We start from the raw sequence: 14,139 nt of genomic DNA, 5'->3' as shown, positions 1-14,139 counted from the left end.
GCAAGTGCCACAACAACAACAACAACAACAATCGAATGTCGAATTTCCCAGAGGAACCCACCCGAGGGATTAATAAAGTTCTATCTTATCTTATCTTATCTTATCTAACACATTTTTCCATTGCAATTTTCTGTTTGCAGACGGTCACCAACATATTGAGGCCTTAGCAGTGTACCCATGACCAGTGTTGGGTTTTTGGAGCCAGAGGTTATCATAAATGAGACTGGAGTGCTAAGCTATGAGCTAGCGCTCGCAACTTTCATAGGCTGTATATGGACAACACACCTACACAGAGCTGCTAATTAGTGTTAAGTAACAGACTAATAAAATATTTGAACTTTACTCACAAAAATAGAAGCAAAGTCGTGGAAAATTTGCGCTACACAGCAAACCAGATAATTTGTCATCTAATGTCCTTAACAAAAAATAAATATTTCACTAATACTGCAAACACTATAAGGAGGAGGTGAGCCCCAGCAGACACTGATCAGCTGCACCGGTCAGCCAACACGAACATTGTGCAGTAATCAAAGTCTTTCTTTACTTTGATCACAAACCATGCAGATTAAAAGGCCTCACAGAAATCTGTGTAGCTTCATTTGTGTTTTCAGCTGCACTGCTGTTATGTTTCAAACATTTCTTGATTTCTATGAATCCAAATATGTGAAACCCAAACATGGACCCTCTCTCACACTAACGGTGTTTGTTGTTTTCTCATTTTGTCAGAAGTGACATCAGTTAGTAGATTACAGGGATTACAGCAACATATTATTATAGTTATCATGTCCTATTGATTTTTTAAAAATATTTTTAAAAATTCGAACTGTTGCAGTACATAATTGTACCAGCATCTTTATTTTCTAGTGAGCTGATAAAGCAAACACCCCGTAACAGATTTTGGGCTGCAAAGTCACTTCTACAAAGTTTAATATTTTACACAAAACTGAAAAACAGCCAGAATCTCTAAACAAATGGCAGCATACTGTGTTATAACCTGCAGTTCACTTGAAGGAAAGTTTGGCTTATTAATGTAAAATTAAGGAAAAAATGATACAGTGAACATTAAACTTAAAGCTGAGCTCCTGTTGGTCCAGTTAAAGGGAAAAGAGATGCCAGTTAGTATAAAAGTCCTTTCTCCCATTCATTTCTTCACGAGCAAGCATGCTGCTGCTGCCTCTACACCTGTGCTGCTGCATGCACACCCTCACCGTGCACACAGATGTTCGCTTCCCCATTCATCGCAGCTTCTCCATCTTAGCTTCTTCTACAACTGTAGCTTTTTCTTTATTCGGGCTTGGCTTCAGAAGTTTGCCTCAATTATCCCTCCTCCCTTCTCCTTCCCTTTCCCTTCTTTCTCTCGTCTCTTTTCTCTGGCATGCCAGTAAAAAAACGAGTCTGTCTGCATTTTAACTCTTGTTGGTCTTAACATGTATCTCTTACTATTCAAAGTTATCTTGGCTACTAAGTTTGATTTCAGTTTCACTCAGTACCTACATCCACCATCAGGCCATCATCCAGATTAAATGTTGCAGTAACACCATCATGTTTAACTGCAGAGTTGATAACTGTCATCGTAGTGTGACCATCCTCCATGTCCATGGGTGACTTTTTAATTGACTAACATAAGAATATGATGATTTTCACAGTTCTGGCCAGCATGCACCCGTCTCACAGTTTTGCTAAGTATTGAACGCAAACACGTCAGTTTTAAATGTCTTGAATCAAACATTCATATGACAAGTGCAAACGAATTAGTTTGATGAAGTACCATGCAGGCGTAAAATGCACTGTATGGTTAGATTTCTGTTATCCGTCACCCGGTCCCATCAAGGAGGCCTGACAAACGATCCTCAGTGATATGAGTAACAAGCAGTGCAGGAGAACATGGTATGACCCCCACTAATATGATAGAAGTAACGCGTTGCATTACAAAACAAACAAAACATTACAAAATTTCACTGTGTGTTATACTTGTATAACTATGCATGTGACAAATAAAGAACCTTGAACCTTGAACCTTGAAAACTATGGCTATTAATAATGAACCTGTTACCCTGCAGTACTGGGAAGCATCAAACTTTGATTTAGAAAGGCCTAAAATCATGGCAGTACAGCCCGCTCTCCCTCAGCCCTGTAGGTCGACCTGCTATAATAAATTAAGAATCGATACTGATACTACCATTAATAATATTAACAATAATAATCTAGTAAAAAATCAAACAAACGGGTCCCTAAAACCATGACGTTGTAATTGGTAACTGATAAGTTATTATGTTACCCTATTAAAATAAAGTAATCTGAGTACTCTAAAACACTAGCATTTACTTGTTACAGCCAATTCTGCCTCGCTGACAGGACTGAAGGCCGTTCTGGGAGAATCAGCTCAGGATGTTTTCCACACCTGTTTTCTACGTGTGTGTTTCAGACACCAGCTCACTGCAGTATTTCTGAGCTGAGACCAGTCGGACGGCACTGATGTCACATCACATGTCAGACATTCACATATGAAAAAGCTCTGATTAGCACAAATATAAATCCTCCACGTTGTGCTGCAGGATGATGCTTTTAGAAGCCCCAACAAAGTCGACTAGATAGGAAACATCGATTTTAATGTGAGTGTTGGGGATTATTTTTATACCTGACCATTATTTAAGACGGAGATGACGAACAAAAACTAAACAAAACATAAAAACCTGCATTCACAGTAACAGTTTTGTGGATGTTGCATGAAAAACAAGCTGAATAACTCTTCAAGCACATAGTCCAGCTTGTTTTAGCCTTGACTTCTGATCATAAGCAAAAAAATGAGATTCTGGATACGAGTCTTGGAAATGAGTTTTCGGTTCACTCTTGGCTTGTGGAGCTCAGAATTATTGAAGAAGCTGATCTTAGAAGTGCTGCTCCTCCAGAATCAGAATCAGAATGGGTTTATTGCCAGATGTTGAGGTTTACAACATTAGGAAATTGCTGCGGTGCTTCAGTGCAGACAATAAGAATTAAAGTGCTATGTAGAAAGAAAGATATGTGCATGAGATATACATGAGATATATACATGAGAATAAGAATTATGAGTGCTACGTAGAAAGATATATACATGAGTGCAGGTGGTGATCAGTGCCACACTGGCAGGTCAGATCACGTGGGTCAGGTGTATCTGATTACCTGCTAGACTCCTCACTATCGAGTTATTCCCGGCACGTACAGCTAGAAGAAAGCCGGGAGGAATCATACATCCTGCCTGGGCTGGATGTGCCTGAGGAACACCACAGCAGGAGCTAAAGAACACGAAGGAAAAACACAAACTGCAGCAAAAAGTTCTGGGAATTGGCTCGAACAAAACAAAATTAAAAATATAAATTTGTCTCTGCTCAAAATAATCTGACATACATAAGCATCCAGTGCAGCTTCTGTTTGTATGTCTCTCCACGCTGGTGACTCTTCCTCTTACAAAGTTTACAAATCTAGTGAGTAGACGTGTGAATTGTGTTCCCCAAACTTTTCATGTCTGTTTTTTGTTCTTCTTTATTACCAACAAAGATCCTTCACATGAAGTGTTTTTGTTTTGTTTTTTTGAAGTTTTTTGGACGTTTTGCTTTTATTTCACGGTTCAGCCGTGGGAAACAGGAAAGAGGGGGAGAGAGCCACAGCTCGGACTCACGCCCGGTCGCTGAATTTCAGCCGTGAGGCTCAACCAGTGAGCTAACCACCTCTTCACAAAAGCTGCGAGTTAGTTTGAGGCAGAAGTTAATGTGTGATTTCAACAAGTTTGAGATGATAAAATCGGAAAGTGCAGGTGGTAAGAAACAGACTTCCAGGGATCTAAAAATAGCAGCCACCCTGCAAACCATCTGGAAGTGTTCAAAACATAACCACGATCGAGTTAAATCAGGTAAGGCTTTTGAATAATTATGGACTGATTCCCAAAAGCTGCTATCGGGCTGCTATGCTAAAAGATTTACATAAACATTTCTGGCTCGTTACTCTAAAGAATTTCCCAAATCTGCCATAAATCAAGTGTAACTCATACGTCATAAACATGGCAGGAGATTAAATGCAATATTCGACAGTGAGTTTCTCTGTATCCCATTATTGGACAGATGACAGGAGCATGCTAGTTGTTTGTTTGTTTGTTTCCTGTGAAACTGGTAATATAACCAAAAATAATAATGCATCGGTTGACTTGATGACTTGTGTAGGACTTTACAAAACCAAGAAACTAAACTAAGAAATAAAAAACTTCATGTCATGTCAGCTGCAGGTATATATGTCAAAATATAAAATAACTGCAGTATTTCGATCAGAACTTTACTCACAAATTGCACGAGTGAGTTAATCTTAGCACCGTGTTGATATTAAGCATTGGGTGGGTTCACTGAAGTAATATGGACTTAATCGTATGTAATGCAGCTCCTGCAAACGTCTGAACACCTGTGAACGGATAAAAAGAACAAATATAATAACCTCCTACGACGCCTGCTGTGTTCTTACATTTTCTAACTTTGTACACCACATTCATGTCATGTAAAACTGAAATGTTTGCAGCGGTCTGTAGGGTCAAACACCCTGTGTACACAATAACAACAGTTCAGTGCTGGTGAATGCTGGCCAGCTGAAGCTAACATGCCCTGTTGTAGAGCTCTGCCTACCCCCCCTCTGTCTTGGTAAGAGTTGAATCAGGTAATGATGACAGTGATATGGTGTCTGTCACTGTGATCGCTGATGTGCTGCTGGCTGTAGTGTTTTGATTTTACTGCCACACACATGCACACACACAGATCACAGTTGGCAATCAAATTTTACAGGTTTCGGCCTCGTATTTCTGTCACTCAGCTGTGAGTAAAATTAAAAGTTTATCTGATGTTATCTCAGTCAGTCTGGATTTTAAATCGTTTAGCGTGATAAACAAAGTTGGCAGGAAACACTTCCCACATTAGCAGGAAGCGCCACCTGTGTGAAGTGTGTGTGTGTGTGTGTGTGTGTGTGTTGGAAGGTCAGTTGGGAAATCAAGGCCTGACTTTTCCTGTGCACTTATTGAAAATTTACTACCTCCATTACAAGACTGTCACATATGCTGTAAAAGCCTGGCGGGAGAGATGCAGCTTCCTTCAATATTTTAGGGTAAATTCGTTCTGAAAAGTCCGTTCCTGCAGATTAAACACAAGTGCAAAAAATACGTCACAACATTGACATTAAAACGTCAGCTCAGCATGTTGTTGATCTTTGTAAAGCTAGAATCACTGGTCTGAAGTAACTTTGAGTTATTGTCAGTGATGAATAGCGGTTCCAGCCCTAAAAGTATTTTTACTCTCATTTGACCTTTTTGTACCTTTAATCAAATCCTCCAAAATAAAATACGTGATTAGCAGCAGTAAGAGAATTGACCTAACTGAGCTCGCAGCCCCTGAATCCTCCGCCTACTCTTCCTCCTCCTTTTGCTTGCCCTGTCTCCTCTCTTCTTCCTCCTCCACATTAGTTTTCTCCTTGGGAATCTGTCTTAATGCCAGCCATCTGCATTTGTGAGCCTGCAGCTTACCATGTCAGCAAACAATGCTGTTCTTGTATGAGCAGCACCCAGAATGCTGCATTATCTCTTGCACCACAGTAACATTTAGCCCACGCATGCTCTCCAGCACTCTGGATGCTGTCAGTCATTGATCAGCAACACTATGTGCAAACGAAGAAAACTCCGAGTTTCTAACTTCACCGCTTCTCCTGTTACATCAGATTTTTTTACAGTGAGGGCTAGAATGTGTAACCCTGCGCTTCCTCTTCTTTAGTTAAACCACAATGAAACCCCAGAAAAGCCTCTGATCCACACTGTAAGCTTCTCACACCAACACGCTGGCTCAGGGCTTAAATTACACTTTGTGAGTCAGATTTTCGTGACTGTGTACTCGCCTAAGTCAAGCGCAAGGACTTCATTTATGCAACAGAGCTGTCTGCATTTGACTTGATGTGCACACAGGACTGTTGCACTAATTCAGACATTGTGTAATGAGGAAGTAGATCCAAACACTTTGGGGAGATTTCCAGGGATGAGAGCTAACATTGGAGGAGAATCTTTATCCCACGTTCGCTCCAGCACACTTTGTGCCTTAGCATCACGACACGATGGAAACTCTACCGCCTTGCCGCGCATTAGACTCCAGGTGCAATTTAATCCCTGCAGCCCAGCAGGAAACCCCAGATTTTCCAGAGAAATCCAGTTACATGCTTTAGACACAGCTTCTCATTTTACCCAGTTTCTCGGTGAACGTGGCGCCCTACGGCGGTGATTCCCAATATTTCTTCATCTGGCCCGTAGCACACTGGATACAAGGACGTCCTTTCTTTAACAACACCTCTCAGTTTAAATGTGTATATTTGTTTTAAACTGGATCAACCATCCAAAACTATTAGCGTATGTATTAAACCAGTTCGTCTACTGGTTTTAGCAACTGCACCACTTAACCACAGTCACAGTCACAACCATTATATTTTGGAGAAATGTGGTTACTGTTAGCAGGGTTGAAAGTCTCTCATGTCTGACACGTCAGCCCTGTGTTAACCTTCCTTCTCCCACTCACACAGCAAATAAAGGAAACTGAATTTCTTAAAGCCCACTTAAAGCTGTGTTTGCAGCTTCCACTGCTTGAGATTATGCAGAACCTGCTACTCAGTATAATCAATAGATGGCTCTCCAAAGCACACATTTCTGCACATGACACAGCAGTGTAATGATTCAGTCAGATATTTCTGGCAAATGAAAACCTCTCCAAGTGTGAGCTATCACACGCAGTCCCAGTTTTAGGTTCACAGTCCACAGACCTCCATCAGTGTGGCGTTAGTGTTGGTATCGATGATACTGATCTGATACTGGTACAAAACCTTAATGTTTTATTGTATCTCAAATTATAGCATCATAATGATTACAGGACATCAGATTACTTGTTCTTATCACTTAATAACGCAGAATTATCATATAGAAATAAAAAACCTGAAGTTGTGCTATTTGAACACCCTGCCTGCAGCACTAAAGGACTCCCTGAGACGTCTGTCTCGCCCTAGCACCACCCGTCCTTCTCCTCCTCCTCCCAATGATAGTTTCTTTCCACTGTGTTCCTGTTAATGATAAACTACAGATTTACCCCAAATGACTAAAATATCGATATTTTAATGTGAGAATCGATTCTAGAACATAAAAGACTGAATCGATATTTTAACATCGATCATTGGTATTTACCATGGATGGCTCACTGCTAATCGCTGGTGTTTAAATGAAATGCTCTTCATTGGCACAGAAGGTTAAATAAAAAAAGTTTTGCCAAAATAATTCATTTAACATGTGACATATTAGTAACCATGGCAACAAGACCTTACAATATACATTAATTGATGATTTACATTGTTTTATTTAAAACGTTAGCTAGCTATTTCATTTATGTGCCCATTATGTTCAGCAATTTATTAATTTAATAATTTAATCTCAGCCGTAGTTTTCATAATTTCCAGTTTTTTATTCAGTAATTTTAATAATGTATTAATTATTTTAATACAACATGTTGATCATCTCATGCGAAGCTGGTTGGAGGGAAATTCCTGACCAGAAATTGGCTTTAAGATGACTCAACATTTTAAAAGCATAAAACTCCACCAGGCTCATTGACCAGTTCACACTGGTCTACGGTGCACAGTAAAAGCCAACCCAGTCAAACACTGAATCAGTCCAGTGGTCCCTACACCCCACCCCTCTCCTTTGTCCCCTCTCACTCTGCTCCTCTGTACTCCCACAGTTCGCCGTGTGCCGCCCCGTTTCTCCATCCCCCCCACCAATCATGAGGTGATGCCCGGAGGCAGCGTCAACCTGACCTGCGTCGCAGTCGGCGCTCCCATGCCTTACGTCAAGTGGATAAGTGGTGAAGTGGAGCTGACCCGGGAGGATGAGATGCCCATTGGCCGCAATGTTCTGGAGCTCACCAACATCCGCCAATCTGCCAATTACACCTGTGTGGCCATATCCTCCCTGGGCATGATCGAGACTACAGCTCAGATCACAGTCAAGGGTAAGAAACACTCACCTTTGTGGGGGTGGGATGGCGTGTGATATGATCCCGGTGAACAGTGGAGAAAAATTAATTGGTCCGATTGTGCAGTTCTGCCTGGCGTAATTTGCGCTGGCTTCATGAAGCTCCTGGTCATCATCCAACAGCCTCTTAGATGTTTTTGCAGCGCATACTTTAGGCCCTATTTAACTTGCTGATGTGATCACACGTGAAGGAGGTGCGCAAATGTCATCAGTCATCATTAAACCTGGAATACGTGCACCAGATTTCAGATCTTGTCGCATATGGTGCCTTTAAAGGACCAAAAAAGTCAGTTTTTCTGCTGCAGGGCTGGAGTGGAGCATGTTTTAAACCAAACACTGACCTTTTTCTTAGTATAACAAAGTTTACCTTCCTAAACCTAACCAGCAAGATAAAGGAGAAATAGGGGAGAAGAAAATACGATGCATGTTCACCTGGCTAACAACCAACTCCAAATGTAGACGCTGTCACTATTTAAGAGAGAATTGTTGTCTTCGTAGCACATCGCTGTGCCTTGGTAATGCAAATGCAGATCAATGAATTTGGCTTTGGACAATACTGAGCCTTTGATAAGGATGGCTTTGCCCAGCCCCACTGAGGCAGCAGCAGTGGGGTCAAATAAAGTATGCATAAAGCTCCTTACATGCACTCTCTGACACAACAAATAATATCAATATTTGAACATGTTTGGACAGCTTGGAAAGACGCTGCAGTGCAAAACCTGCATGTCATTTAGTGTTCATTAACAAAGCAAGTCCCCGATCCTGTGTGTAATAGCCTCAGCAAAAAGCAGAATATATTAACATAACATAAAGTCAAGTGCCATTTTTCATTTACAGTGTCCATATAGTCGAGGTGGTACTCTAATAAAAAATGAAGATACATTTATTCTTGTTCGAGCAACAAAATCCTTCTTACGTCAGGATTTGTGTTGCTTTAGATTCTGGATGTATTGTGTTATTGATGATGTCTGACTGACAGGAGCAGCGGTGTGAGTGGACTAACACATAGAAAGCTTTCATACAGGACGATCAGCTGAAGAAAAAGCAACAGCAGCAGAAATGTGCTCCTAGTATCTTTGTTATATTGAGAAAACAGGAGCTCGTAGCTCTGCAGCTGTAATCTTTAGTTATCGCAGGTCAAATCAGGTCATTTTAGTTTTTGGTAGAACCAGTTTTAGTTTAGATATAGGACATTTTCTACAGTTTATAATAAACTTTATAATAGTAGACGTTGACATATTTTGTTACAGCAGGCTCATTGTTTTCTACACTGCTCAAGTAGGAATCTCACATTAAATGTCTTGCAAATCTTGTAATCCAATCAGAAGGGACACTTAGATATGTAGAAAGTCTATGTTAGTATGAAAGTCACTGCTTTATCATGTGGTTTGCTTTTGGACCTTTGTGTTTTGTATTTGCTTTTCCTTTTCTTCCACTAACTGATTCATTGTGGGTCTTTATCCCTCAGCAGTAAAACACTGTTTTTATCGTCACCACCCGGGTGGGCAGCTGGGAGCAGGCAGTGTGGACACCCAAGTGTGTGAACTTTCAACTTGATACTATAGGTGTGAAATATTGGACGAGTTTGAATCTGTGACCTTGATGTTGACTTCAAGTTTTATGAAAATCTTGTGAAGTCACCTGGGTGAAACTGATATGATAGGTGCATCTACTAAAAATCTCAGGTGAGTTCAAATTCCTGTAACCTTGATCTCAAGGTCAGAAGTCGGAGGTCAACTTTTCTGAAAATCTAGTTAATGCAAGAACTAAAACCTCTGATGAATCTTTGAATCTTGGTGACTTCAACCTCAAGGTCAGAACTTGGCTTTTCTAAAAATCATCTGAATGCGATCACTCAAGAACGAAGCAGCAATAATACAGTAATACCAGAGGAGGCTGAGGGGAGGTGTATCTACGAGGAGGCTGAGGGGTTTGTGTCCATCAGTATTTCTTTACTTTCATTTTGGCTACTTTTAGGCTAAATGAAAGTACTGTGTTGGGCACGCAGTGCAGTTCTCTGCTGCTGTATCTGATTCAAGGTCTGTGTTTTGCATACAAGTGGTTATTTGAGTTGCTGCTGTCCTTCTGTCAGCTTGAAGCAGTCTGTCCACTCTCCTCTGATCTCTGGCATCAGCAAAGCATTCTTGCCCAGAGGACTGCTGCTCACTGGATACCTTCCACCACCTCTTGGTCTCGAGGGGTTTGTGGAAAATCCTTGAAGAGCAGCGTTTGCTGAGATTATAAATCAGGTGAACAATGGGATCATTTTCTGATAGACACGTACAGTTTGGCTTGTTTTGGCAGAGGAGATGCACCCTGCTAATAAGATCAAACAGGTTTCAGTCCCTGCTGCATTAGCTGCACTTTTCAGATCCCGGTCCTATTTTATATACAGTTTGATGAACAAAAATATGAAGCAGCAGCTGGTTGTGTGTGTGAGAAGTTTGATTTCAGGCTATGTGCCAAAGAGCTCTTTAATATGCGCAACAGTTAGATAATAATGATTTTAGCATTTAAACTAAATCATTATTCTTTCCTAATCCTGCCTTTTTAAAAATGGGTTTTCTTTCCACTTCTAGCCAAATAGAAACTAATAAACAGAAAAAAATATTAAGCCAATGTTTCCACATCTTATATAAACCCCAGTGCCCTGGCTGAAAGTCCAGTGTAGGTACTGTGCCGTGAATCTGTCTTTACATAAATGGTCACACTCGTACCTCTGCTGCTCTGATAGGACTTTTCTTTAAAAATAATAAATTGGCTTTTGTTTGGATCACTTGTGTCAGTAAAATTTGCCACTTCCTCCGTAGCTGTGTTCCTGTAACAGTGGCTCCAGGGGCCTCAAGGCTCTCCTAGTCTGGTTTTCCTGTTGAAACCAGGTGAAAGCTGTGAATTTGCAGTGTTGGTGAAAATATACAAACAGCAGCATGAGAAAAGTGCACAGGAGGGATTGTTGTACACATCACAGTAGAAACTACTTTCTGCATTAAAACAATATTTGTTTTAAAAAGAAAAAATGAGAGCAGCAGCCCCACATGACACACTGAAGCCATACAGTAGAAACAGACGTTAGGAAAATGTCTCCAGATAGCAGTCAGAAATCATTTTCAAGCACTCGAGGTGACAGACAGATCTCATCAGCAGATCTCATTTTTAAAAAGCTGTGCTTTTACTTTTATTTGCTTTTCATAAACTGAAGCTCTTAGAGCTTGTTTTTCAGAGGAAACTGTATCAGATATTGTGGCAACAGATGATGGGAACTGCATGAGGAGCAACGGCTTCATCCTGTCCCAGCCTGCTGGGGTTCATGCGCTTGTAAAGAAGAAGAGGAGCTTGGCTGCATTGCATGAAAATGAGGCAGATGTCAGGACTGGAGCAGCAGAGCTAAAAGCCTGTGGTTGCACTGGTTTCATCCCAAAAGGCAACCCGTGAGCTTTTCTGCACCCCGCTGCTCTGCTTTGGACCAGCTCACAGATTCACAGGGTTGAGCTCAAAGTCCCAACTGCCACCATGTGTTTCTAATCCAGGCTGTTTTTATTTCTCTTTGTCAAACTTCATATTCAGTATAACACTTCATTTGATACAGAATGAGCTGACTGAGTGACAACAACAAAGCAAGAGAATAATTATAGTTAATAAAGTCTTTGATACGATAGCTTCATTATTTCTTGCCTCTGATCTTTTACCATTTTCTATTTGTTAGATGGTTGAGTAGATTTATTGAATTGAGTTGGCCGTCACTACTTTGGAAGATGCTTTGTTTCGTGCAAATCTGTAACAAAATGAAGATAATAACTTAAGAAGTATTTTAGGACTAGAAAATATTGTAATTCAAGTGGTCTTAGAAGCACAAACTCTGGCCTGTGTCTGCAGGTCATGTCAGTCATATAGTATATTTTATAAAGTGTGGAAAGTACAATGTTTTAGGAAAAGAGCAAGATTACCACAAGGTTCAAATCCTGAGTGAAGCCACACTTTAGCATTGACTCCTCTGCAGGGAGGTGATTAAAACAAAAAAAGCCGCAGGAGAAGAAGCAGAACTGAGGAGCAGCTAAAGTTTCAGGCCAAATACAATTTACTGTGTCTGTGGATGAACCGCCTGCCTGCATTTTGCTGTTACGATCTCCACAGACAGCTGAACTCTGCAATCAGCAGACCCACTGCAGTCGGCACATCTCACCTGACACAAGCGCTATGTATGAATGCAGCTAATAAACATGCCCGTCCACATGTTGTAACAGTCATTATGGTTTTACGCACACATATAAGTTTAATCTACAAAGCAGTGATGGGATTTCTTTCCTCCCTTCTATGAGAAAATGCAACTTATCTTATATCCTGTTAAAATCCAGGCTCTGCTGTGTGGCTGCATTAAGTAGATGCACTTCTGATGATCTGCAGCTCAGGTCTGGATGACTATAGATGGATTTACATAGGAGGACATGCACCCATCTGCTTGGCAACATAATACTGGCCCGGTGCAGATCAGGAAAGGACAGAAGCAAGCTGAATAATAATGAAGTGTTAGATTGGCAATGTTGAACAGCTCTGTGTACCCGGCATCAGCAGGTGACTTTCCTGGCGGAGAGGAAGAATAATGTAGATGGAGAAAGTAGAGAAACGTGTTTTTCTGACTCGGTCTGTCTCTGCTTTCTGACAGCTCTTCCCAAGATGCCCACTTCCCTCACTGTGACAGAAACCACGGCTACCAGCGTCACCCTGACTTGGGACTCCGGCAACCCAGAACCTGTGTCCTACTATGTTATTCAGTATCGTGCCAAATTGTCTGAGAACGGTTTCCAGGAAGTAGATGGTGTCGCCACAACCCGCTACAGCATTGGTGGCCTCAGCCCCGTCTCTGAATACGAGTTTCGTGTCATGGCTGTGAACAACGTTGGCCGGGGTCCTCCCAGCAGCATCGTGGACACCCGTACAAGTGAGCAAGCACCCTCATCACCACCTCTTCATGTCCAGGCACGCATGCTGAGCTCCAGCACCATGCTGGTCCAGTGGGAGCCTCCCGAAGAGCCCAATGGCCAAATCCGGGGCTATCGGGTCTACTACAGCTCAGATCACGATGCCCCGCTCAGCGCCTGGCAGAAGCACAACACAGATGACAGCCATTTCACCACCATCTCAGGCCTGGCAACAGATATCACCTACAGCCTGAGGGTGCTGGGCTTCACCTCAGTGGGAGATGGGCCTCCGTCTGACACTCTACAGATCAAAACCAGGCAGGGAGGTGAGAACATGCTCACTACATCACTGCAGAGCAATGTATCATAAGCAGCGTGCGCCTGGCTCAGATTATTGGTGAGGTGAAAGTTATTCAGATCATTTACTGTGTGCACGTGTTACCAAACGCTGCCTGCTGTTGCATAAGCAAGTTACAACTCGAGCATTTACGTCCTCTTAAACACTTCTTCACATTAATATTCAGCTCTTGTCTTAAACAACATTTGTGTTCCATAATGTGCTGTTTGGTAAAATTCTATTTCAGGTCTCGTTACAGTTTTGATGGCTGTGCCAGTTCATGAAGCATCTCGTGATTGAGATGCATATAGAAAAAAGAATCACACCCATTTTCACTCATCAGGCTTTTTTTATTTTGAAAATCAGGTTGGGATATTCTCCAAAGTTCTCCTTCCTCACATGTAGCACACAGCAGGAAATGCTCCGCTTCAGCTCCATTGGTGGTGCTTGGAATATTTCACCCTGGACAGAGGGAGCCAGAGGCAGTGCACTCGCCACCCACTCGCTCATTAGCAGTGAATGGACTGAGCTACCGTATTGGCTGCGCCGCTCCCACGTCGGCACAGTCCGGCATCTCAGTGACGTTGTAGTAGAGAGCTAGAAGATTAAAGACCAGCTGAGTTAGGCTGCACGTGTCTGTGCAGAGACTCGTGCTTTATATTGCTAACTGTCAGTTTTTAATGTTTGGTGTGAGGCAAAGTTTTGTTCTGAAAACAGTTGGACTGAAACGCTGCTGTCACTTTGGACTCCAGCATCACAGGGTGATACTAGTTATGAATGAATGAAAGATACAGTAGTGCACTCTTTTTTTTTTAAAGGTT

General features: G+C 41.7%; 1 protein-coding gene across 9 annotated transcripts in view; it reads left to right on the top strand.

Annotated features, from left to right (window-relative positions):
* Positions 1 to 14,139, top strand: part of ptprfa (protein tyrosine phosphatase receptor type Fa) — a 397,951-nt gene that overhangs the window by 268,702 nt on the left and 115,110 nt on the right. For all 9 annotated transcript variants that reach the window (XM_082506013.1, XM_082506017.1, XM_082506019.1 and 6 more), the window contains 2 exons: positions 7,773 to 8,042; positions 12,726 to 13,307. In XM_082506013.1, coding sequence (XP_082362139.1) covers positions 7,773 to 8,042; positions 12,726 to 13,307 — 852 coding nt within the window. The remainder of the gene's footprint in view (positions 1 to 7,772; positions 8,043 to 12,725; positions 13,308 to 14,139) is intronic.

The sequence above is a fragment of the Aulonocara stuartgranti genome (genome assembly GCF_965226115.1).
Source record: "Aulonocara stuartgranti genome assembly, chromosome: 15".
In the NCBI taxonomy this organism is placed as follows: domain Eukaryota; kingdom Metazoa; phylum Chordata; class Actinopteri; order Cichliformes; family Cichlidae; genus Aulonocara; species Aulonocara stuartgranti.
Note: the sequence above shows the minus strand (reverse complement) of the source record. Positions and strands in the feature narration are given on the sequence as shown.